This window comes from Dermacentor albipictus, chromosome 2 (assembly GCF_038994185.2).
Source record: "Dermacentor albipictus isolate Rhodes 1998 colony chromosome 2, USDA_Dalb.pri_finalv2, whole genome shotgun sequence".
NCBI classification, from domain to species: domain Eukaryota; kingdom Metazoa; phylum Arthropoda; class Arachnida; order Ixodida; family Ixodidae; genus Dermacentor; species Dermacentor albipictus.
In genome coordinates, this window is record NC_091822.1 from 180,602,697 (window position 1) to 180,630,201 (window position 27,505).

General features: G+C 47.1%; 1 protein-coding gene across 1 annotated transcript in view; it reads right to left on the bottom strand.

The window, feature by feature from the left end:
- Nucleotides 1-27,505, bottom strand: part of LOC135919326 (guanine nucleotide-binding protein G(I)/G(S)/G(T) subunit beta-1) — a 60,201-nt gene that overhangs the window by 2,915 nt on the left and 29,781 nt on the right. The window contains exons 5-6 of the mRNA XM_065453076.2: nt 16,178-16,307; nt 10,896-10,967 (exon numbers count right to left, since the gene is read on the bottom strand). Coding sequence (XP_065309148.1) covers nt 10,896-10,967; nt 16,178-16,307 — 202 coding nt within the window. The remainder of the gene's footprint in view (nt 1-10,895; nt 10,968-16,177; nt 16,308-27,505) is intronic.

Below are 27,505 nucleotides of genomic sequence, written 5' to 3' on the forward strand. Positions count from 1 at the left end.
AGCCACCGCACAGGGCGAACGGCAGCGGCAATTTCGGCTCGGGCGGTGCACATATACAGATCCGCCGCCACCGATCTGGCTCTCTGATTGCCACCGCACAGGGGTTGCATTGGAGGAGGAGCGAAGAAAGGAATTAAGTTCGAGCCGGCGCTTTGACAACCGGAGACTGGCAGGAAGAGGGGGGCGGCGTGTACACCCAGCGATGGGGGCAGAAGCGCGCGCAGCAAGCGGACAACACGATAAAGGGAGGAGGGAAGAGATAGCAGCGACTGACTGATGCCGCTGACGCGGATAGTGAGTCAACCCCAGCTGCGGAGTTGGTTTCAGGGACAACGCCGCCGATGCCGACACAAACAATATGATACCCTCGCTTCCGCAGCGCTAAGAACCAGGTCTAGCCGTGGGAAGGTGGTCACGTATTCGTCGACGTGCCGGGGCCTACGTGAAATAACCTGCGCGTCGGCAACTGAAGAGCACCCTATCCGCCACACAAGAACAGGGGGGGGGGGGGACCCTTTCCTCCTCTTTCTGCATGGCGGCGACGGTGTTCTATGCAGTCACGTTATCTTGACTCTCTAGCGGCGTCAGCGGCATCCAGCGGTATCAGTCGGTCGCTGCTAGCGCTGGGGGGATGAAAGGGGGGCGGAGCTGGTTACGAGGCCGACTACAACGCCGACGACGACGCGAAACCCAGGAACGGACGCCAAAGAGCTGCGCTCTAAAAGAACTCTAGGCGCTCCTGAGCTTGACAAGAGAAACCCACCTTAATGGTTCTATTTTGTGGCTTCTAATTGGTGCCATAAAATGTTTGTAGCCACATGTGTGCATAGATCCCACCAAGTTTCAAACAACATTCACAATAATTTCTTTAAGAGTGAGAAATTCATACAAAATGCTTGTAGAGCCGCATGAAGCACAAGTGTTTTGAATTGCTGCCTGAAGGAGCTGGAATTTCAGTCACTGAGACTGCCTAGTCTACAGATCCATCAACACTGATGCACAAGGCATTACAGCTACAACTGATTATTTTCATCTCTTACAGCAAAAGAACACCTGAAATGTCACATGGCGTTCACCTTAGAAGACTGAGGAAAACGTGCAAGCTTTGTTGGCCAATGGTGTTTTGCATCCCAAGGCAACACAAGTGCTAGAAGAGGTGTCATAGCAGAGGCCTCGATTAATATTAGCCATCTAGGATTATTTACAATCATGGTTCCGTGCTCTCCGCTTACCCCATGAAAAAAAGAAAAAAAAAAATCTCTCAGTGCTAAATAGCACAATTCGGATTTATCAAAAATCTCAGAATTGGGGGCCCCTCTGCTGTGATCACTGACCATGCCATTATTATGTTTGCGGAAAGTAGTGCAAAAAAGTGAAGGTGTTTGTTTTGCCAACAAACTTCTCATTCAGATTCCTCATTCATGCTTCGTAATATGCAGTGAAATTATATTAAAAAAACTTTTGAACGTTTTGAGCACTAGGAAGGAACAGTGTCACTTTAATGGTGAAAAAGGATGTTCATTACAGAAAAGCTACTAGCCAACTCCCAAGGGAGCGCAAAGACGTTCGAAAAATCACATACATGCAGGAAACGCACTAATAATAGGTATTTTTCGGATGGAGAAGGTAAAGGACGGAGGATAGGGTTTGCACAACTCTGTCAATGCATCATTGCAGTGGCTGTGAAAAGCATCACTTATAAAAATAAGAATGCAACAGCGGCTGCCACCAGTGTCGCCGGTGCTATGCTGCCTGTTGTTGCCTTAGTGGTACAAAAAAAATCGTTGACCCTCTTTTGCATGGTGTTCCGCTTGCACGCGCTTATGTTTGCTTCAATTTCAGCCAAGGTCACATCATTGCTGTACACTGGTGACAGCATCATAAGTTCTTGCGTCAACTTGGAGCTTGTCAGCTGTGCAGGTGCTGACTCTTCATTTTCAATCTCGAAATCATCCGAATCTACCATCACTTGAAGGACGATTTCTTCATCGATTCAAGATCACGATCTTTTTCGGCAAAACCTTTCAAAAGTTTTCTCGGTTGGAATCAAAACGCCAGTGGCACGCAGATTGCCAAACAGAAAGTTCACGGAAGGAGATGTATCACACACACTGTAGTTCTCTCCGGGTGAGTCAGCCATCCAGGTGCTGAGTGTGAAGCCAGCATGGCAACAGAAAAAGTTGCAAAGAGTCTCTTGTATAACTATCTTCCACGAGTCTGCAAGCATGCTGACAGCAGACCTAAGGTCAATGGTGTAACTTTTGCTGCTGCCTGAGCAAAGCACCATGCGGTTCAGCACGCGTGACCTGTATAGAAGCTTCAGGTTACGGATCACGCCTTGGTCCATCGGCTGCAGGACTGATGGTGTTTGGCGACAGAAATCCCACCTGCATAGCCTTTAGGTCTTTGATTTGGCCATACGCAGCATACTTCAGAATTCAGAATCAGAATTTATTGTTAGAAGTTGGGTCAAATTACAAGTATTTAGTACGCAGAACACAAATAGCAGCCACAAATAGCAGAACTTTTCGATTCTGCTGTTCGAACCTTCTGCCCAACTTGCGAATGTACACTTTGAATAACTGCTGTGTTATCCAGGCCTTCTTGTTGGCCTTGTACTGAACAGGTCGATAGCGTCGCTTTCCCCACACATATTGAGCTTCAGGTCAATCATTTCATTTCAGGACAGTCATTTAAGGCGCAAGAGCCTCCTCCCTTTTGCTTCAAGACGCAACCCGAGATCGGGATTCACTTCGCAATCATGGCATTTAGACACACGAGGAGCGCCTCCTCAAGCTTTGGGTAAACAGCATGACTCACATTTTCTTTGTGCCCCAGTTAACTTTCTGGCCACTTCCAAAATCTTCAACTTGTTTTTCATGAAATCCCAAACAGTTTGCTTCAAAATTCCGAACTCCGTGGCCCCGTTGGCTTGTGACCAGCCCCTTTCAACTTGCTTGATCATGGTGGCTTTCTTTTCCATTGTCAGCCAGCCTACAGTAGGGATTTGCAAGCTTCAAAGTGAACATCACAGAGCGCACCGCAGCACAACACGATGCCATGACCTATCACAAAGATAACCAAAAAACGTGTGGTGAAACACAAGACTGGCTATAGCTACGGCTGGCTACAGCTGCCAACGGATTGAAGTGTGACAGTTCTAGTTTGAGGTTTCAATACAATACGGTGGCCATGGTGCCGCGGCTGGCCATGGCTTGCAGATCAGCATGCAAAAGTGGAGGTTCAAGGCTGCGAGATAATCAAAATGGCAGCGATCGATGCTGCTTTGGACCTGCAGTCAGGGGTAAAAAGTCCAAAAAAATTGGATGGTGGAAAGTTTAAGCACACAATAGTTCAGCCGTTTTTTTTTTTTGTACAACTGGCCCTATGAGGCACCTGACAGTGCTGCGAAGTAGTGAATTACCGGACATGTCCGAATAATCAGGTGTCCGGAAAATTGGACATTGGCTGTATTTAATTTGCTTCTGGCACTATTCCATTCAGTCTCAAAAATTACTACAGTGGAAACATGATTATACATCAGCCGTTAACGCAACAACATCCATTTTACGACAGTTATTTGGTCTTGGCAAAACCCCCATATAAATATCGTATTCACACGATTGTAAGTCGAGCTGTTCTTTTTTTTTAATGTTGAAAATCTGAAGTGGGGGGTCAACTTACAATCAAAATCAGAACATGGCACTGCCAAAAACACGAGACAGACCAAATATCAGGGGAGCTACAACGTAGTTACAACTTTGTTTGCTCTATGGCCCCTACCCGTAGTTTTCACTATATTGCGCGTTTGTTCACTTTTCGGAAGGGTTTTTCAACATTTTTTAGAGTTTTACAGAGCACAACACTCATTGGGGGGTGTCGATATTGGATGGAAGTGCCGCTGTTCCATTTGCGGCGGCACCCCCAGAACGGTGGCGTTTGCAGGGAGTGTTGGAAGTTCACGGAAGAGCAGACACGGCTCACGTGTTTCTCTTTCCCTGTAGCTCTTAGCTTGACGCATTCAACTCAACTGCCGGCTACGTGCTACCTCCATGCTTCCTCAGTCATCATGAGTGCTCCAGGCCCACTAAACATTTGGCGCTTGTTCACAGCAGCGTTCAAGAGAGCTGCAATCCTTTATGCCGAAGAAACAAATCACTGCGCAGCGGGCCGCAAGTTCGATGTTTCTGTATGGGTGGCGCGAGAGTGGCGACTCCAGCGAAGAAAAATTTTCACCTGTGATGGCAAGCGAAGAATTTCCCACGGGCCGAAGTCTGGACGCTTTCCGTAGCTGTAGGCCTAGCTTGCGGCATATGTCGCTGAAATGTGTGATCGGTCCCTGCCAGTGAAGTGCAACATGGTCATGAAACAAGCCCAGATCTTCGACCTTCAAGGACCTGCTCCACTGTGAGTACGAGTAGCTGGCGGCAGAAGACCACGAACTTACGGCAACCGGACCTGTCAAAAGAGCCACTCTGACGGCTGCGTGTGGTTGGATGCATTTGGTATGGGCTGCTGTTCCACAAGATGTTGTGGTGCAGTCGTTTGCCAAATGTGGAATTTCGCTAGACGATGACGCGGTGCGGTGCGGACGATGGCGCAAGTGAAGACAAGTAGTCTAGCGATCATGCCAGCTACTAATAAATTTTCGTTATGGAATGTGCCCTTGGGTATGCTTTTTTTCCTCCTCTCACACAATATGGGGGGTCAACTTACAGTCATGTAAATACGGCAATACAGTCGCCGACCGTTTATTCGGACCTCACGGGGACTGCGGAAATGTCCAAATAAACAGGTGTCCGAAAAAGCAGATCAAGAAAAAAAAATGAAATCCTTTATTTCCACGCACTTATACGGGCTCGGCAGTAGGCTTGAAAAAATCGTGAATGCGCCATTGCACGCTGTTCGGTTTACGCGCAATTAGATAAGCCTGAATCTCGGAGAAGGTCCTACGGTCACTATAGGCGGCTGAAAGCACAGTCACTGCTTGTACACACTCCACATGCGACGGCAGCGTAGCACATGGTGCGTCATCTTCCGACTCAAGAGTCATCGTCCGGCAGTGCAGCAGAAACCTGACTAATGATCTCGCCATCGAGTTCTGCACATGTCATTACAGCAGTGTCAGCACCTGTTAAACTGTGAAATGAGACGGTGTCCGGAATCGCAGGTCTCGGCAGAACATTTTCCGCGTCAGTAGGGAGCACATCGGAAGGCGACAAATCTTAGGCCTCCCGGCACCCGCTTGCCGGCATTCCCCAGCGCAGTCTGCATGGGCACTGTCAGCGCCATTCATTAGACACTTGACGCGATGTTTCCGTATGCCGTGTTGGATCACCGGAATCTCGACAAAGCACACAAAGAAAACACCACCATGCCGACACCAGTCGTACAAACGAAAAACGTGGCCTACTCGCAGCGTCGTGTGCGAAGAAACAAATCAGTTGCTGGATTGTCTTGACATGGCTTACTAAGCTGAAACCGGAACTGCTGTAGAACCAATCTATCAAACCAGGCAGAAACGATGACGAGTGGGAATTTGCAGTAGCGCCACTTCGTGGGGCAGCAAGGAGGCTTCGTTCAGCAAGTCGAACCATGCACTGGTCAGAGTCGGTTCATGGTGCTCTCGATCGAGTTGGCTCAAGGAGTGTCCGAAAAATCAGACGAGAGGTTGCAAGGTGTCCGAACTTTCGGCAGTTATATGTTATGGTCTATGGGGAGAACGGCGGTGCCGTGAAGCAGACCAAATAATCGAGCATAACCGAATTTTTGGAGTCCGGAACATCAGTCGGCGACTGTATAAGAAACACCTCGATTATACGATGCAATGTTACGCCAACCCCGCCTCGTTTGACGCCTCTCTGGTATAGTCTCAAAAGGGGAGGGGGGGGGGAGAAGAAGATGAAAAGAAAAAGCTTAAGCGGACGCAGGCTGGCACATGAACACATTGCAGCCGGCTGATAACGAGCTTCATTCGCGTTACATTTGAATAGCAAAATTCACTATTTTAGAGCAAATATCCTAAATTTCGTGGTTTTTAGGGTTACGCTGGAAACCTGTACCTTTACGTTTCGATTCAATCGTAGACAAGTCAACTGAAGTCAAAACTTGTTTTTGGTTGGAATGGACGCCAGTTTCACTGTACTTGTGTTACGGTTATGGTAGTAGAACCCCATGGTCTTTCATGCATTCAATATGGACACCCACTTTGAGAGATCAATTTTGATGGACGAGGAGGAGGGGAAACTCTGCCACGGTTGAGTGGCTTGATGTCTACGATTTGCAGATGGCAGGAGCTGCGGAAGGACCTCTTTAAATGCAAGGCCGGTCGGAAGGGTGCTGTGGACCTTGTAGTGGCCTAGTACCGTCACCGAATGAAATGGCCGAGTAGCCTCCCAAGAAGTACTTGATCTCAAACAAGCTCGAAGGTGACATGATCTCGTGCAACTGCTTACGGAGATAGTCTCGCTTTTGCGAGACAGCTCATCTCGGCTCCGAACTCCTCGAAGTATACGACCCATAGTGCTCGTGGCACTGAAAATGAGCTTGGCACAGCGCTAAAAACACTTGTGGGGGATGCTTTCAGTGCCGGCTAACGTGAAATTTCGTGAAAATGAAACTGTGCAGCTCTCGAGAGGAAGCTGACGCGTTGCACTTGGGAAGGCGTCCAGAAAAATATAAATGATGTTTTTAAAGGTGACAATAAAAACTTGCTCCCACTTCCCCCAATTAAATGCCAGGTTGTCATATTTAAAAATAATAATTTAATCTACCTTCCTAGGAGCAGTGCAGGTTCATCCAGTGGGCTTATTCAGGTAGTCTCGTCTGTACCTATATTCGTATTTTTTATTATAGAACGGTTTCGCATGGTCCCCTCAAAATCGTATAATCAGGGTTCCAGTGTGTATTCACACACCCTTACAGATGCTGGCTGTAAGTAGAAACATTACTATTTTCCTACTATCCCGTGTTACACTCAAGGTTGTTTCTGGGGTATAAGCTAAGTGCGTGCACACACAAACAAACAAACAAACACACACACACACACACACACACACAAAGCAAGAACAATGCTGGGTAGGCAGGCAACTGAATTTTGTTGGGCTGCGAAGAAAGGTTCCAACATTCGCAGAAAAATTTTACTCCAAAATGAAATGAGAAGATGAGCACTTTGTGCCCATCACAGATCGCTACTCCAGCAGCAGCTGCTGGAGTAAAACCCCCCTCCCTCGTGCATCGTGTGCGAAAGGCAGTGTGTGATACTGAGCCGCAATCATTGGCTGACCCTCGCAAGTCAGTTGTCAGCTCGAGTCAACGCAGCAAAAACACATTTTATGCGCCCGATTTTGAAACAAATTGCCGCTAACTTTGTCCGTTGTAGCCGGTAGTTCATTGTAGCACAGTCCGTTAAAGCGAAGTTAGTTGCATTAATAAAATAGGTAGAACAAACTAAGGCTCAAATATGGCCAGTTATATCCGAAAGCCTGTTGTATGTAGGTCCGTTGTAATGAGCATAGACTGTAATCATACCAAACTCAAAGGTTGGCTTAGATTCAAGGATTAAAAAAGAAAGCGCCAGTTTGTAACTGAAAAGGATAAATATCGTGCATAGCTAGCACTACCGGGAAAAGTCAGTATCGCAGTCACTATCAGCCGCGCCATTAGCTAACTGAAGTACACGAATGACGTCACTATTTTGGCCTATGTCGTATCGGTGTGTGGCGTGGTCCATAGCATGGCTTTATCGTCATAGAACCAAACAGGCTATGCCACTATTAGCCCCGAGAACGAACACGAGCGGCGCTGCGAGCGCCGCTCGCGTGACGTCAGGGCACGGACTCGCGCCTGTCGTCTGCTACAGTTCGTGCGTTGTACGGGCGCTTTCTGCGGTGTTTTCGTTTGTTCGCCCTCATTCTCTCTGCTTGTATACTTATGGTGGTCGTCTCAAATATATTTTTATGACGTCTTCCTTTGCGAACATTTATTCAGAGAGCTAATTTCTTAGACAGCAATGCAGCTCTCGAAGGCAACGCTACAGTGCCAGCCGAAGCGACGCAGAACAGCCCATTGCGGGTTTTTCATACGCGGATAGACAATCACAAAAGCATAGCGTATAGGAATCCAGTTATGATACCATACCTGCCGCGGTGCAAACAAGTATGTCACAAAGCTGGCTATATATGACTTCTACAGCAGTTACGTTGATTTTATTCCGCTAAAACAGGTTTGCTCACGACGAGTAGTTCATGGTATAATATCGAATTTTTGCATTTCCTCACAGAAACGCTCGGCAGTAGCACGGTGACTTAACTAATACTGGAGCTTAGATTCTACACACCTCACTTGCTTCTTTAACTGCTTGTCTACATTAGGCGGTTCTTCACGTGTTTATTTTTTTTAAGCGGCGGAAATTTGAAGTAAAGTTAATGAAGGCTTACAGCTATTTACAGAGTACAAATAGGAATGTACCAATATATATTCCCTTTTCCATGCTACACGTTCAACTTACCTCTTTAGAGCGCGTTTGTTAATGATTAATAATGCATGTTATGTTCCTCTTTTTTTGTGTATGTTACCAAGTGTATATCATTTATTTATTTCAATACCGCAGTGTGTTTTGCATTGTTATCGTGGAAATATTTCACTGTGCTTTCATATATTGTAGAACTGCAATGTTTTATGGCCACTATATAAATGTAATTTATATGGCGCTTGATGTGTTACCCCATGCAGCCATATTGTACCTAAGAGGGTGAGATTACCTCAAGCCGCGTCTGTGCGGCTTTTTTCCCTCAACCACCTCCATTTACCACTCCTCTGTACATGTGTGTCTGTAAATGGAAATTAATAAATCAAATCAAATCAAACTCACTCGAGAAATTTACTGGTGCTTGTTGCTTGAGGAATATACATGACGAATCTGTTTGGCAAACTGACACAGGCTGCTCGGCCCAATTTTTTTAGTGAAGTATGCCTGCTGGACCGCATAGCTGCAGCCAGAAAGCATGCAGTCGAAGCGTCAATGACTAGTAGTATGGGACATATTGAAGATATCGAAATTCCCTCTGTGGAGGGTCAGAAATCAAGTGAAAGTATATGCAAGGCTTGTGGTGCTTTCTTTATGAATGTTTGCGATTGGATTGGAGCAAACTTAAATTAGCCTGCAAGGTTCTCTTTTATGTACCGACGAAGCGAATAGTTATCCGTTTGTATAATTAAATAACGCTGGATCGAGACATGGTGAGACAAAAGGTGCTTGAATTTTCCTTTTGTAGGCAATCTAAGCTGCGTAGTAGTAGCTCGAGAATACTTTAGCCATTCCAGTTGGCGCTGTAAAAAAATGCTTTATGGTTTTAATTCGAAGTTGAAGTGAACTGATGGGTTTCGCGAACATAGCGTGCCTCGCCATACGGACAGTCGATTGCTACCGTTACGTGATCAGGGGTGTGCCATATTGTCGATAAGGCTACTGAGGGCCGCTATGATACATTCCATCACTTTCAATTGAGTGGCTGTCGATCTAAACAACGAAACTTTTCTCTCAGGTGATTGCTACTATGGTGTTTGTGAATTAACTATGTAAATACTCTACATGACACGCCGTCGTGTTAGCAGCCATGAGCAATTCGTTTTTTGGAGGCCTGTTTCAGAGGGGGATGAAAGTAGCAGCAAACATTTTCATAAGAAATGCGCGCCTAACTATTTTTTTTACGCATTAATGAATGGCCATATTTGAATAGAACAACACACCAGAGTAATAGGAATCATGATGACAGCTTCGCTGGGCAGTGTCTTTCTAACATCGGATAACATGTTGACGCCAATTACCAAATTTTTCTTCCACGTAAAATGCAATACCTCTCATAGCTAAATACTGAAGGAATGTTAAGTGTTTCGCGAAGCATCATACACAAATTCGCGCGTTGAATTTCAGATATTCTTTTTTATGTCAAAACTTACCGATAGACACGGCGCATATATGCATTGCAAAAACTTGTAGACCCCTTTAACGCTACTTAGCTTGCGATATCCAAGTCGCAAAGTTTCTCGACTCACACGCTTTTGAAGAAGAAACTGTGGTTAAGGTATTGCAGCTGAAAGAAGCCGACTTATTCTTCAATACGTACGGCTCGAGCCACCTGTACCCTAAGCATACACGAAGGGAACGAGCGCGCGCGGCAGCCGAGCGAGCCGGAGCGAGCGGCGTCCTGGCCGTGACGTCACTCGCAAGAGGGCGCCATTCCTCTTTCTCGGGGCTAATAGTGCCGCTTTCAAACAAAACGTTGTGCTAGCTGCAGAGGCATCGTCAAACGTTGAAGCCGGGTGGGACTTTGGCATCGCCAAGAAAAATGTCCTTCGTTGGAGGAGGCAACAGGAGACGCTTTGAGTGTGCTGCAATGAGGAGATGACAGCGATAAAGAAAATAACCGCGCAATAACAGATAGGAGCTGTTCACCCCGATCGCACCACATTTCGATGTGTGCGAGCCATGTCGCACTGTCTGAGCATGCATGGGCGCGCGGACACGAGGTTGCGTGCGTGTGGTCTGGGCCATAGCAACGAGGCTAGCAACAATGATAACGTAGAGTGAGCTCGGCATGTTCATATTAAACAAATGCCGTTTTCATTTTGCGAATGCTGTCCTCACATTTTTGCTCAGCCTACATTCAAGGTAAAATTTTTAATGTTTTCTGGCTTCAGACATTCGGAGGTCACCTTAGAATAGCAGCTGGCCTAGATTCGAGTAAATACAGTACTTCACTGCAGCAGCAGATAAAGAACTGAAAACTGGGTTTACTGTGCCCACACTGCCTATTCTTCGTTTCTGCAATGCCATAATTTGTGCCAACATGCTGCAATAAACTAAGCTGCACTCGGGAATAAATTTCACTCACCGTCACTGCATTGATGTCAGATTCATGGCCTGGAAACGTCTGCTTGCACATGCCATCACGGACATCCCATAACTGCAAGCACAATAGAGGGAGGGAAACTTAAAACAAGTGGTGCAACAGTTTCCACAGGACAAAACAAGAACAGACGGCACTGTCAACAAATTCATTAGCACAAATACATTGCTAACAAGTGCTGAGCTTGCAGACATGGCGTTCAGGACTAACCACGAGGCCTCAATGCACCCATACCTGAAGTATCCTTTACAAGCTGCTACACTGAAGACTGAAAAGTAGATAACTTGGGACACCCATTGCACACAATGCACTCGTCATTATGTCACTTGTCTTGGCACAGTATGCACTAGCAGGCCTGCCATTAGTAAAGTGATTATCGAGGACACTCAACTTCTGGATGATGCGACACTGATTAATTCAATGTTTAAATGTCCTAAAAGATGCCCGTTCATCATAACTAAGTGGGAAAAAAAATTTCTTTTAATTTTCCATCGCGGTCAGCCCCACCTGCTAGATAAAGTGGTGGAGTGAGGGTTACTCAATTACTTGGTCGAAATGCAGCTCAACCAAGAAAGAAGCTTCTCCGAGTAGCCCAAGCAACAAAGAGCAACTAGTACCATCACAAAGAATGGGTCATTGAGAGCCAGCCCTTGTTATACCAGTGTCACACAGGTCCTTTTCAACGGCTATCAAGTCGATAGCCCCCCAAATTTTGAAGCGCTACGATCTCGAAGAGGTTGTACTGCTGCTACACAGCAAACTTAATGGCCAGTGAAATGTTTCAATATCGTACTACAGTAGAACCTTGTTGATACAATCCCATTTCGTACGATTCCTCAGCACCAACGACCATGATCGAGAGCACGAAAAATTACCCAATAATGTTACGCTTCTGTTTTACTGGTTAATACATTCCCAGAAATGCAGTTTGGCTCCAACGTTCAGTACATCACCGAACTGCGATCGCATGATGCATTATCTGGCCGCTATATCTCATGGGGACAAGAAAAGGCGCAAGGAACATGTAAGCAAGAGAGGTAAGCGCCTGCCATACTAGCTTCCCCACAGTATTTGCCCGCCCTTGTTGAGGGAATATGGCAGCACACACTCGCTTTCCTCTTCAGGTACCAGAAAACTGGCACGAGTGCACCAATTGTGGGCTAAGGATCGTCGTTGCTTCCCTCATTGTATCTGCTTTCATTTGTGCTCAATACTATGTCAGCTTTCACAAACTCGTTGACAGTTTATCCGTCAATGGCTTCCGGACATTCTGACAGCTCGCTCCAAACTTTGGCAACACTAGCAATGACTTCGTCGCACTCAGAATTTACTGAGTCATAACTGGGCATGTGGCAGCCAGCACGTCTGAAGCAGTTCCAGATAAACCACATGTATACGGCCGCCCCAACGTCTTGATACAGTCAAATCTCGTTATTTAGAACACACTTAATTCGATCTGACGCTATGATCCCATCAAAGTTGTGTGCTTGAATGGGCCAAAACGCCCGGTAATTAAAATGCGCAAGAATTTGCGACTTAATTTCAACACAGTGTGCTACGACAAGGCTCTCAACAGTGCACCAAATCGCGTGGTGGTGCCTCCAACCAGAACATCCGCTGGCAGCCGTAGCCACACTGTGGCAACTTTGACGTTGGTTACCAAGCTCCTTGTTGTTCGGTACCATGTATTTTGTTGAATCAATAAGCCGCTGTTACTAATGGTGTCAACTCTGTCTTCGTAATCTTCGCCAATAACTTCGGAGCACGAAAGCATGGCACGTTGTATAATACTGGTTCCCGAAAGTCAGCTTCACCCCAATACAGCTTTGTTACGCGGTGAAGCATACTAAAAGTTAGAAGGGGCAATTGTTACGGGACCCATGGTATGTTTCCTTTAATTATACACGGCTGCAGCCGCCATCTCCTATCATAGTACAAGCACTGATACACCTAATAAGTGTTTTTCGGACTAATAATTTCGGACGTGCCTGTGATGATTTCAGTCCTAGGAGGCAGTAAAAGGCATGCATTCATATTTTCAGACGTTTTCTTGTGGCCACTAGGGGGTCTCAAAAATCGGATGTTGACTGTAATCGGTAAATACATGTGAACAATACTCGTGGAACGTCCCACTCGTATGTTAGTTCATCACACATGCGCCACTGCAGGTATGTCCTCCATTCAATTAGCTTCCTTTAATTCGAACAAATTTTCGGGGCCTTTCGAGTTTGAATTAACGAGATTCGGCTGTACATGGCAGTGCATAAGCATCGGATGCCATGGGCACTGGAATTTGTGCTCTTTAGCCCTAATTTCCTCCTTTTTCTTCAAGATCGTGCTGAGAGTACTTCTCGGAATCTTGTACGCCGCAGCGACATCAGACTTCTCATTGCGTTTGACTAAATTTACGATTTCGAGTTTCACGGCGAAAGGAAAATTCTGCCGCTTCGCGCTAGCCATCACAGCAACACTGCGGGAGAAGGTCCACACAATGCAAACACATTACACAAGAAAAGCAGTGAGACCACTCGCACTGGCACGACAAGGGCACAAGAGCCTCTGATTGACTGTCTAAGCAAGTGCTGCAGGCGGGCCAGGATCATACCAGGATAAGGGCAAGGGCTTAACTTTTTTTGGGGGGGGGGGGGGGGGGGGGTGTGTGGGCGGGTTTCCCTGCCACCGCTAGGAAAAGCCAACTTCTGGGGCCACTTGCTGCTGCTTGACATTCCATATATGGAGTGTCACTGCTATTTTTGTTCGATGTAAACATAACTTTTGCTATACATATTCATTGTAACTATACCGTGTTCAGACATTATTTGATATCAAGGATAACTCATTGTAAATGGGTTTAATATAGTCGGGTTCGACTGTATAATAAATTTCTTTCTGGAAACTCTCAGCTGCCCGTCATAGGCAATATGAGCTGCTGCCCCAATTGTTCTTCCTCTAGTGCAGTCTACGACTTCTGTTATACACAGAATTTTTTGGCCATTAAATGCATACGTTCCGATCTATATATAGCTGACCCGTATGCAGTAAAACCTTGTTAATTCGAAAAATCTAATATGAATTCGTCCTTTGGTACTGGCAGGTGTATGCATTAATTAATGCAATAAAACTCTCGCTAATTCAGACGTATTTGGGCGCATCTCAGTTAAATTGCACAACGTTTGGAGCTCGGCGAGTGCTGCAAATGTGGGGGGCGGGGAAGAGAGCAAAAATGTCATTGGCGTCCACCTAAACTAAGCGACGAAGTCCCCATCTTCATAGTTATCAGTCAAAATTCTTTCTGAATGACAGCAACGACAGAAAGCTTCATGCCTAGTTTTGCCTCTAAAGCTTTTATTCTTGCGTTTACCATTGTGCATAGCACCAAGTTGGTCAAGTGCCTTCATGATCATGCCATACATAATCGAGTTGATAGCGGCCGTGGTTTCGTCCACAGCGGTTGCAGCAAACAGCTTCTTTTTGACTCTGTACGTGCGCTGGCCACGTGCCTCCGTAACTGCATAGCAGCCATCCATGCTAGTATCGATAGCGACCATGGTTTCTTTGCCAGTTGCAGCAAACGGTAGTTTTGTTTCGACTCGGTGAATGCGTCGGCCGTGCATCTTTAGAACCGCAAGGTCGCCGTCCATGATCACATCAACAGCGGCAGGCAGTAGTTTCATTTTGACAAGCTTTCGGGGACGAAGAGCACTGGCTACATCACGATGGACGGTGACCAGCTCACTTGTGAAAAAATAATCGGTATGTGCTCGTGGTAGTAAAAAGTGTCTCAGATGAAGGCGCCCAGCATGCCCGCGTTGTAAAAAGTTGCGAGGCCTTCGCTGCTGCGGGTGCTAATCAGCCACGTGCTTACAATTGTAGCTTCTGCACTGCTCTTGTAAAAAAGAAAGACAGGATTGGCTAATTCATTCAGTAAATGAAAAAACATCATGTAGTAAGCATTTGTTTATTTTCTTGATAATGTCGATAATTCGAATTAACGAGATCTTAGTATACATCTATCTTTGCGATTCTAAGACGCGAAACAGTATTTTTAAGGTTGAATAACATGCAGCTATATAATAAATTACATAAAAGATTTGGCCGCCCTTTCAAGGAATGTGAACGTCTGCTGGTGGCCGTAGTATTAATCTTTAATGCCTAACGAGTGAAGGGCGCTAAGAGGAGGCTCATCAGATGCAGATGTAGCCCAACAAATTGAAACGGCGCTTTTATGACTTGATGGCAAAGGCCACTTTGGACGTTGGTGCCAGGGAATCATCTGTGGATGATTTTTCAGCTTTTTTTACTGTCGCTACCGGGAGCACTGAAGGCCAGCTCGTTCTATTTACTGTATTTCCGCAACATTAATAATTGTATGGAAGAAAGCAAAGTAATCAACTACGTTTTAGTAGTAATTGCTCAATTATTTTCCTGAGGGAGTAACTGGTAACTGTAATCACTTTTTTCTTTAACATGTACAAGTCTGCTGCTGTCCCAGCCCAAATTCGAGGAGCGCAAATGTAAGCTTGCTGTGAAGCCAGGCCCCAGTGCAAGTTCAGCTAATGCTGCAACGATTCACGCAAAGGTTCGCATTACGAAGATGTCGACTACAGTTGAGCATGCCAAATTCTTTGGTCACTTTGGATCATACAATTTCTCGGTTAGTACGTTTTTTATCAAAACATGTGGACAACGTCATACATAACTGTTCGTGGTGCAGCCATCACAACCGTTCATTTATCACCGAAAGCGACCAGCCCTAACAATTACACCAAGTATGTAAAAGGCACATTTCTATTGCTGAAAGGCTTTCAAATGAAATGATGAAATAATGTCCCAACTTTATTTACACTACTGTCGCACATATTTTAAGGAATTGTTTTATTCGGGTGCTCTAGCAACATTGGGGCTGCTGGCAGCAGCGTTTTTCTCATTGCGAATGACTGTCACTTGTCGCAGGAAAATAAATGCTTTCGCAAAATAGTTTCTTGCTATTCTTTCTCTGAAAGCACTTACTGCTCTCTAACGTAGGCACGCTGCTTACCAGATTGTCTACATTAGCCACTTGAAGGGCTTAGAATATTTCAATAGTGCCAAGCAACTGTTCACATTGCTCATGTAGCGGCACCTACTTTGCTGGCGAGTCAACAGACTATTAATGCAAAAATTTTCTAAATGCCTGTGTGACACTATACTGATTTAAATGCAAATCTCAAAGAACCTGCTTTCCCTAGACAAAGCTCGAAATGTGGTCGACAAGCACAGCAACGCACCTTGGCGGAGGCATCACAGGCCCCGGAGACAAATGTCCGCATGTCCGGTGACAGGGAGAGTGACATGACGTCGCCAGTGTGTCCCGTGAATGACGTACACTGCTGGCCCGTCTCTATGTCCCAAAGTGCACTGCATGGTACACAAGGGCAAAACACCTGTGAGTATGCATGTAGGGAGGCACATGCAACCCATGAAGAAAAAAAAAAAGTGACAAAGGAAGAAAACATGAGCTTGTAACACTCTGTACACATGCATGACAACTATAATAGGTGCTGCAGTTCTGTACTCGGACATACCCACAAGTGGCTTTCATATGTATGTTATGAACATTTTTGAGCATGCGTCAATCCTGCTTAGTCTATCGATAGCACGCACAAAGACAATCAATGATACTGTAATCTCTCACAACCACAAGTCAATGTACAGTTAAACTATGAAATAACGAAATTGTACTTGCAGTAAAAAACTTAAATCGTGACTTTCGTTACTTCGAGGTTGTAGCATCAAAAACAACTCCACAAACTCCCAGAGCATTCCTGGTCGATAGTATCTTGTTAGTGAGCACTTTATATACATAAAAAGCAAGAAGGTCGGGCCATAATAGCGGAGCTATGAGCGTCTGCGTGCACGGTGGCGTTCTAGCCCCCCCTGCGCTATGACGGCAGTTCTGCCACTCAAACTTTTCATGCAGGACGACGCTCGAAGTAACTTTTGCCTCAGCCGACATTTTTATAGTTTTTTGCTAGACTTACTAGAAATACAGGCTCCAAGTACAAGCATGCAATGACCAAAAATACTGTTAAATCAAAACTATCACGAAATTACTTCATTAAATTGCCGAAAAATACTGTTTTTAAGGCAACTAAGATTGGGAAGTGAAAATAATTTGTTACATTGCAAATTTCATTAATTGAGGTTCATTACATGATGGTTTGACTGTGCATACTGTTTTAAAAGGGATTCAATATACAGTCGTGGACAGATTTTTCAACTCTTCAAAAATTTTAACTTGATGGATATTCAGGACTACATAAATGCACTGTCAGGGTTCCCATAGAGCTAATGCATTTTTGCAAGTCATTTTTCGGATGCATCTTGGCCCCAAAGTTAAATTTTCTGGACTAAATCACTCATTCTGTGCCATGCTACCCAGTCTTGGGGGCTACCATGTTGGATTTTCCACTGGCTTGGCTTCTAGTGGCCTGCTCTTATAGCCTCCAAGATTGGGAGGCCCATGCTTTCAGTAGAGAGAACCTGACATCCTCCTGTCTAGGAAGTCATGCCCACTCTTCCTTGGCTGAAAAAACACTCCAGGGGATGGCACTTCTTTTCCTTTCTTCTGTCAGACTATTGTCATAATCACTTAATGGGGGATCCTTTTTATGTATTTATTTTAAAGTTTCATTTGCTATTTCTACATGGTGTGTCAACAAAACATGCATGTCCTGGAGACGTTGCCGCATCTTGTGCGCCTTCACAGGAGCCAAGTGGTGTGAAGAAATGTGGCTTGTGTATTTGATCTGCCGGAGATCGCCAACATTGACTTCCTTGCCGGAGATGTCACTCTTTCTCAAATCCAAGCAAATCTGATCGCATCCAAGTGTAGTAAGAGGCAGGGCATTAGATTCTTTAACGCTGCTCCAAGCCTAATAAATTTTATTTTTTTCAGGTGAATGAGTATTTCAGACCGATTTTCCCGACTATCTTTTGGTCCTCGCGAGGTCCGGAAAATCAGTTGCCAACTGTACTATTTTATTAGTGTTACTTTCAGTGCACATTATGATGCAAGCAAAAATCATGCCGAAAGTTGCCCCATTGAGTGGAACACTCCATTTAATAAATAAAAATTGCGGCAAGCTTCTTTTTCTCTGCATCCTAGCAAATGTTTTTTCACATATGTGAGTTCGTGAATAACCCATGTTGTCTCCCAGTGAAGCACAAAATACCAGTGGCTTATTGCGCAATGAAAGTTTTGGAAGAAAAAAAGAATATTGACAGTTGCACCTATGAACATATTGAGTCTTCACTTGAATACCGAACAACTAGAGCTAAATGAATTTAACAGGGAACAGTGAAAGCACGAATAACAGTTTGTGCCCTAACATACCTTCTGCAAGCTTAGATACAATAGACAACGTTTTTCACTTTGTAATTCAGCGTAAACTAGCAATGTAACAAAATCCTATTTTATCAGGCTTGCTCATAACTGGCTGTCTCAACTGACAAAATTTAGAACGAAATTGTTTACACAGCATGTAAGACGGATCAATATGCTCATGTCCTGTTGTAATTACCTTGGCTGAACCAATGTTCACTTTGACAAAGTAAAAATCTTATTTATCAAAAAATCGGTAAACAGCTAACAATTGGCCTTAAAGTAAGCTCCATCTGGGCAGCAAATAGAACTGGCAACAGTGACCAATTCTATGCAAAGCAAGATCTCTAGCCTAGCCACTGAAACATGCACTAGAGCATTGATTAGCATCTTTAATTTCGTTTCGGTCATAATATTGTGTACCTTAAACGGCGCCTAGATTGCGCTGGACACATACTAAAGGTGACAGTGGTCAAGCTAGTGAGCCTGTCACCTCTGCTTTACTCCATAGAGTGCACACAGTTCCAATATCTGCACAGCAGAAACTACCACAAAAAATGACAGAGAAGGCTTTATTCTATGTTTTTGGGAGAACAAAGAATACTAGCTGATGCCAAGACAAATTGCTTCCCATCTGGCAAGAGGAAAACGCAAGGCACAAGCAGCTGCAGCCTGTCTAGTATACAAGATGGACAGATAATTCAAGCAGCAGTTGCACTACGCTGCAGCTAGTCGAGAAAGTTGAGGGCGCACACACAACAGGACCCCATCCGGCTATGAACTTGACCTTGCCATGTGGCGAACTAACTGTAGACAAACTAACAGTAATTTTCTATAACACATGTGGCACACATTCTTTCCTCAGTCTCTGGGAAAAACTATAAAGGCATGCAGCAGATCTGGAATCAAGAGTGGGCAGCACTTTTGTATGGAGGTTTCAAGAGCTCTGAATAAAGGAATTGGCACATCTGGACCAGCCATCCCCAAACAGGTAATCAGGTGGCACCAGAATAACCAAGTATGTTCCTTTCTCTCTGCACGATGGCTGTGCTGCAGTTAAGGCTGAAAGGTATTGCATGTACAGTCGATGCTCATTACAACGAACTGTAATAATCCAGTCAAAGAGATCCATTATATCCGAAGTTCATTGCATACAAAATAGCATCACGGTATGTTGTGAATTGGTGGAACTTTGGATGTACTGCTTTTTATTTCAAAGGCGATTGCCAAAATGACGAAAAGATTGAAGTCAAAATAAAGAATAGATAAACAGGCATACGCAATAATCACAACCTCACGACACACTGTCTGCTGTCCGTCGTTTTTCGTACAGTGGTTGCTGAAATATGGCAGTTTTGCCATACTATAGCACCACATGACAGGATGATAAACAGTCACCACAACGGTGCAGAGGCACCCATCTAGCTCCAGTGTGTCACTGCTGACGGCGGCACAAACATCAGCTAGTTTGTTTTTCGCACAAAACAGTGGTCGATAGAATAAACTGATGTCTTAATCTTACCTTTTGCTACAAGCGACAATCACTGCCAAAGTCGCCCAATTTTAGGCCAAGATTTATAGACGCTTAGCACAATATGGAAACAGAAAGGGGACGGGACAATGTTAGCACCAAAGCTGTAGCACGAACAAGAGGTGCAATATGAGGCAAGTTCAACTCAGAGCAAGCGTCCGGCTTGTGCTGCTGCATTGAGTCCGAGATGGCTCAATTGTATCAAGTGCTTTGGAGTCTGGACACCGTGAAAAGCAGGTTACATATTTTTTATATGCGAACTGATGTGAAGAATGTGTTCGAAATGATGCATTTTTCAATTGGCAACGGTTGTTCTTGAAGTGCCGTATGCTATGGCTTCGCTTAGCGGGTTAGGCCTATGGCACTTTCAGCCCTTCGGTGCTGTTTATACGCCTGCTTTGCCAACCCGAAAGGCTTTTCATTGGCTGGCAGAGCTTTGCAAGGGGCAAGCTTTTGCTGGAAGCTTGCCACTAGTGTGTTCATTCTTTAAGGAAAAGTTATGTTCACAAATTCTACAAACAGCTGGAAATAGTTGCATGCATTACCACAGAAAGTATGTTGTATTCATAGAGTCCAACTTCGATATATCGAACACTGATGTCTCGAATTATTGTGTATATTGAACACTTTCTATATCGCCTGGAAAATCGCACGCATTTTTTTATTCCATATTTTGAATGGGGTCGGACGTAAAATGGAAATATCAAACTCCATCACTCCAGACCATGTGTGCTCTCTTAAGAGGCAGCGAGCTTTCCCGCAACACCCTTGAAGATAGCGGTGGGCGTCCCGGACTGCTGCGCACTATAGCTGCACACATCGATTGCACCAAGGGAGCCATTTGATGGTAGCTGCGAACGCAAGCGGTGGCTTGGCTGGTTTGACAACATCAACAACACATTGCATTTGCCACAATGACTCCTCCTCGGTGACACTCTACCCCTGCCGTGCATCGTGAGGAATGGTGGTTTGCTTCCACACAGACGCATGACAGCATGTGTTCACTTGGCTCACTCATAGACCCCATGGCAGACACCACTTAATATTTTGTTATTGACAGTGTTTCACCGAGTATTTACTGCGCCACGATTGGTTCATTGATCGATTTGTACAAGCTCTTTATATGTTTTTTACGTGATCTTATATATCGATCACTGCACTGCTCGCTATTATTGAGATTCGACTGTACCATCTAGACAAAATTTACCCAAAGACTGGTTCACTGTAGCCAATGGTATGTTACAGCCAAGTTTGTTAAAAGCTAAATTTTGTTGCATAAATAATATAGACCTGTAATGCCAGAAAGTATGTCGTACGCAGATACATTATAACAGGTGTGGACTGTAGTAAATAACAATAAACATGGTGCGTAACACTATGGTATGGCACCGTGTATCGAAATGGACCCATGCCCGTAATGGGCCGAGATAATGCAAAAATATTCTATTTCTGTGTTGCTCCTTTTCACACCTCAAGCTGTGCTCTGCCTACATTGTCCCTGGGATGGTACAGCCTTGAATGATGGTTGATAAGGAAGATATAGAATCAAGTGAAAGGAATCCTTACATGATACTTGCCCTTGTTGACACTGTGCAATACTACAGTCCTTCATTGATAATTTGGACACTCACAGCACGTAGTTTGATCACTCGGATTGACTGCATGACTTCATCCTGGATCAGCCACTGATTGGAGCACAAAGGGCGTTGATTTTAGCTGTGTTGCTGGCACCAAACCTAACTAGTGAAGCTTAGCTGATCCAGTAGATGCAGACCGTACCACAGCACAAGCCAAGCTGCTGAATTGTAAAGGCTGCATGTACAAAGTTTGCAGTTTGTTGTGAGAATTCGTCGATGTTGTCGAGCAGCTTTAAGTGACACTAATTCCAGCTTTGACATCTGTGCGAACGAGGGTGGCAATTAAGTGAGAGAAGTGCCAGACGTTAATTGTTTTTTGTACCTTTGTCTACCTGTAACGACAGTATGACAACGGTCAAAATACAAACTAGAAATTCTAGTCGCTGCTCCAACAGCCGCCGCACCCCGCGCTAGTTTTCCAGTCATCTCTGTGCGCCTCTCTTCCATTGCCCTTCCACTCGTCCGAAACACGAATGGACCACGTCAACTGCACTGCTCGCAGGTTGCTTGCTGGCTCCTCATTCAGCGTAGTTCCACAAAAAGCTTATTCGCTCGGGTTCGTCTTTGTTGGTTGCATCGAAATCACTCCTGGCCACGTGGTTTCTCCACCTTGTTTGACCAACAGTTGGTATGACTCGCCATTGAAACAGAAGATGGCCGATCTGCCCGCTAATCATTGGCAAAGCACGACGTTGCCGGTGAAAAGAACACGCACGGCTATAGATTTGGAAACAGAGTGCTTCTAACCGATGAGGCGATTGTCGCGAACGTGCTTGCATCAGATAGCGACAGCGACGACAGTAGCGATGACAGGGCAGGCTGCCTCAACATTGTCCTCACAGGAGGCCCGGCAGAGGATTCAGTCCCTTTGGGGCTTCGTTTTCACAAGGAACTTTCCGGTGCACTACGTGGAGCACCTGGATGCCTTATAGGATGTAGGCAAGCTTCACGTAAAGCACGCAAGTCTGACGGACATAGGGTTTTCTCATGCAAGCCGTTGAGAAATGCGTGGAGAGATGCTTGTGGCAATTTCGCCTCAGCGCTTCTGGATTTCTCAAGCTGACAGGCTGTTGCGGCAGCCTTCTCACAATTTTTAAAAGGCCCCCTATGGGGCCACCAAAGCGGTGCCTCGGCGGTGCTCGCATGTCGCATGCCACCCGTAATCCCTCTTTGCAGTTGTTATAGCAGTGCCATTCTTAACTCCCGACAGCCGCGGCTTGTTACACGCTATTGGAGCTCCCAGGAAGCAGGAAACTCCCAGGAGCGAACAGAATCAGCAGCTGGATGGAGGAAGGTGCTGGGGAGGGGCACTGACCTCCCTGCTATAATAGTTTTCTCACATCAGCGCTGCCATCTCCCTATTCTGATTTTTTCATGCTACCCGGTTATAACAATTATTGGTTATAACGATGGAATTTCCGTGGCACTTGAATATTGTGATAAGTGGGTTTGACTGAATTGTAGTTATTCGAATCCAGGTCGATAGTTTTTTTTTTCTTTTTCAAATAATCATATACTAAATTCTATGGCCGGCTTAGACTCAATAATTTAAAGAATGCTCCAGTTCTTAATTGAAATTAACAAATATGGTGCATAGCTAGTGCCATCTGGAAAAGTCAGTATCGCAGCCGCTACTAGCCTCACCTGAAGTACACAGACATTGCCATTTTAACCTGGTACCACCTTTGGTACCATAATGGTACCAAAGAGGCAATACTACTTTCAAACTAAAAGTTGTGCTAGCCGTAGAGGCATCATCGAACGCCCAAGCTGGGTGGAACTTGTGGGGATCGCACGCGCATCCCGATATCTCCGGAGCGGCCACGCGGTTATCACGCGATAATCACGTGCTCGCTCGCGGAGGGTAGCGTGGAGAGGGCACCTTCGCCACTCCCGCTGCTCTTCGCGCCTGGCCGCGACGCTGCAGCCAAGGCACCCCGTTCCCTCCTTTCCCTTTCTTGGAACCGGGGAGACCCCCTCTCCGCCGCTCGGGAGAAGCGCTATTCCCCCGACGCATCTTTGTCTCACGGCGGAAGAGCTAGCGAACGGCCGCATCTCAAATCAGCCGCTGAGACCGCCGCACGCCGTCCCCCTGTGGCGCCCGGACCTTGGTGTGCGACTCACCGCCCCAGGGCCCGAGCGCGGATCCACTTTTGGGTGAGCTGAACTCTTATCAGCCTCTTTTGTGGTTCCCACATTGTGCGGTTTGTTTCACCCCAGACGTGCGGAATGCTCCGCCGCTGAGGTTTTGTGTTGTGTTGTGTTGTGTTTGTGTGTGTTGTGGCTGTTGCTGTCTGTTGGAACCATTGTACACCAAGGTGAATAAACACCTTAGGTCGAGACTCACCCTGTCCCCACTGGCCTGAACCCGCCGTGGTCGCAACTCACTGCGAACCGCGGGTTAGGGGTCACAGCTCTGACTGCTAGGGCTGCTGCGAAAGTGCTAGGGAGCGACTGCCGCTCCGCCGGCGCTGTGCGATCCAGAGAAGGGTCAGGTGCGCACGCGCGAGCCTGAGTAATACCCCTATATTTGGCGCCCAACGTGGGGCCAGAGGTGTGACAGGTTGAGTCTGTTTGTGTAAGTGATTGCCACGACACGAACGAACCATGGCAGCATACGGGGCTGATTTACAGCCGTTGTATACGCTGTCGCAGGTTGCTACCAACAGGCAACAATTCGAAGCGGCGGTAACTGCTACCGCTCAGTCATGCCCTGCGGCGAACACTAGCCCTGGGAATTTGATAAGCTTCGAAGAGGGTAGCGCGACACATGAGGCGCTCTCTCCGGCAGGATGTACCCTTGAAGGCGTGAGGCACATTACGCCGAACCCTTCGCCAGTGTTTGCGGAGAGCATGGAGCCACTGCGGCATACTTGCTCGACGCGTTCTGCTCCTGTGCCAGGCATTACTGGCCAGAGCGAGCCTCGTACCCTTGAAGGCGTGAGGCACATTACGCCGAACCCTTCGCCAGTGTTTGCGGAGAGCATGGAGCCACTGCGGCATACTTGCTCGACGCGTTCTGCTCCTGTGCCAGGCATTACTGGCCAGAGCGAGCCTCAACAGGCGCTGTTGCAGGATGCGATGCGCTTGATTGAGAGGTTGACAGGTGCCGTGCAGAACACTCTGCTGACATCTGCCGCCGCTGCTAGACCGAGAGTGAGGGTGGACTTACCCACCTACAGCGGGTATCATGATTCAGTTAGCGTCAACGAATACCTCGATCGCGTGCTGACTTACCAGCGCGCAACGGGGCTGTCCGATGACGAGATGCTGGAACGCGTCGTACCAGTGTCGTTGACTGATCACGCTGCCCGCTGGTTCCGGCTTACTGGCTACCGGTCTAGCACGCTGGCCGAGTTCCGAGCGGCATTACGCGAGGAATTCCTGCCCGCAGATTACGAGCGTCGTCTGCGGCGCGAGTTGGAGCTACGTACTCAGCATCCGGATGAATCCTTGCTCGAGTACGTCAGGGCGATGGACGAACTTTATCGTACCGCTGACCCTTCTGCTCCGAACTGCGATAAGGTGGAGAGAGTCACGCGACAAGCTCATCCAACCTTCGCAGCGTACCTAAGAGGCAGCAAGTTCAGGGATTTGGATGAGCTGGCCTCGGAGGCAAAGCGCATACAGGCGGACATACTCGCCTTGCGCTCATACCGACCTCCACCCCCAGCGTCGAGGGCACTTGAGCCGCGATGCGCGTGGAACGGGGACACTTTTCGCACTCGTTCCGGTGGAGATGGTGCGGTTGCTTTCAGTGACGGACAACTGAGAAACGGTTGGGGCTTATCTGACCGGGCTCTCGATCCGTACACTTATGCCATGCGTGCAGCATGCGCTGCCGATGGCCGAGGTATGCAGAATCGTGGTCGATATGCCGGCTCGATGATGCGAGAGCAGAGCGTGCCTGCAAGGGAGCAGTCGATACAGAGGAATAACGGTCAAACGGCGCGAGGCACTGGACGCCAAGCCCGTCAAAGGCCGGCTCTCCTCTGTTATCGGTGCAACCAGCCGGGGCACTTCGCCCGGGATTGCAGACAGCCTGCGAACCGAGAGCACGCGCTTTCGGGAAACGAGCGGGGCCGCCGCTGAGCAGTGCTGCATGGCCGGCGGCGGTTACAGCGGTGCGAAGTGAGACACACGAACTCCTTGCCCCGCTGGCTTGTCGTTTTGGATTGCCCAGCGACACGCCAGTCCCGCTCATAGAGGTTACAGTCGCCCGGCGCAGGTTTTTTGCGCTGTTAGACACAGGAGCAAGCGCTTCACTATTTGGCGACGAGGTGTGTGAACATCTCCGTCGGAGCGCTATCCGACTGAGAGAGAGTAATGTGACCTTCCGACTGGCCAGCGGCACGGCACACGCGAGCTGTGCTGCTAGGCTTGTGGTGCGGTGGGAGAAGCGGGTGAGGCGACAGCGCCTAGCTCACCTTCCCGGCCTGTCGGTTCCTATAATTCTTGGTAGAGATTTCCTCGCCAAGACGGGCATTGTTATTGACGTCTGCAACGGAGGATATAGGGAGCGAGCATGTGGCACCCTGAAACCTTTCGTTTCATTTCAAAAAGCGTCAGAGACAACTTCGTTCGATGATGCTTCGCGCGCAGACCGACCAAACGATTGCCCGAAAAGGTCCCTCAGAACGGTTGCGGCCGGGTCGAAATGCCGTCCGGCCAACCGCGCTGAGAAAAGAGGCGCGGAGGGGAACTGCTCCCCTCCCGCAAAGCCCATAACCCCCGCTGCGGTGGCAGACTGTGCCGCAGTGAGGGGCGAACGATACCACCCGCTGCTGGACGACTCAAGCAGTTTGTCGGGGGAAGAAAAGGCTCGCCTCTCAGCGCTTCTGACTGAATATGATGCCGTATTCACAGAGCGGCCTGGTTGCACTGCGCTATACAGGCACAAAATTGAGACAGGCGACGCCTCTCCGTGGAAGTGTAATCCTCGGCCGGTGAGTTTGGCTAAGAGGAAAGCACTAGACAGCGCTCTGGACGAACTGCTCGATACAGGCGTTGTTGAAAGATCGGACAGCCCATGGGGTTTTCCTGTGGTGTTGGTTCCTAAAAAGGATGGGACGCCCCGCCTTTGTGTTGACTATCGCCGCCTGAACGAGGTGACACGCAAGGACGCATATCCGCTTCCTAGCATTCCCTCGATCGTATCCAACGTTGGCGGAGCGAAGTACTTCACTACGCTCGATGCAAGCAGAGGATACTTTCAGGTGGAGGTAGATCCCAGTGACCGAGAGAAGACTGCCTTCACTTGTCACAGGGGACTTTTCCAGTTTACCCGTATGCCATTCGGACTTGTCGGTGCGCCTGCAACTTACCAGCGCCTGATGGACCGTGTCTTGGGTGACGCAAGGTGGCACCACGCTCTTGCTTACCTGGACGATGTTGTGGTATACTCGCGTACCTTTGATGGGCACTTACGCCATCTCAGGGACGTGTTGGAGCGTCTGAGGTCTGCGGGGATAACGCTAAACCCGACCAAGACCCAGATTGCAGCAACCCGAGTAACGCTACTGGGGTTTAAACTGGATAACGGACGCCTTCTACCGTGTGATGACAAGGTTCAGGCATTATTGAACTACCCGTCACCGGAAGACATAGGCGGACTGAGACGCTTTTTGGGGCTGGCGAATTTCTATCGACAGTTCATCCCAAACTGCGCTGCACTGCAAGCCCCCTTGACAATGCTGTTGAGGAAAGGTGAGCAGTGGAGGTGGGGTCCCGAGCAAGAGGAGGCACTGCGCAACCTCGTAAACGCGCTCGTGGAAACCACCGAGTTAAGGCTACCTGATTTGAACAAAGAATTTGTCATTCATACGGACGCCAGCGACCTTGGCCTAGGAGCGGTTTTGCTCCAACAGCACGAAGGTAGTTTGCGCCCGGTAGCTTTTGCCAGCCGCTCTTTGACTCCCGCAGAGAAAAATTACTCCGTGACAGAAAAAGAATGTCTGGCGATCATTTTCGCTTTCAAAAAGTTTGACTACTATATTGATGGAGTCCCATTCATAATTGAGACCGATCATATGGCATTAACTTGGCTTAGGCGCTTAGGAGAGCC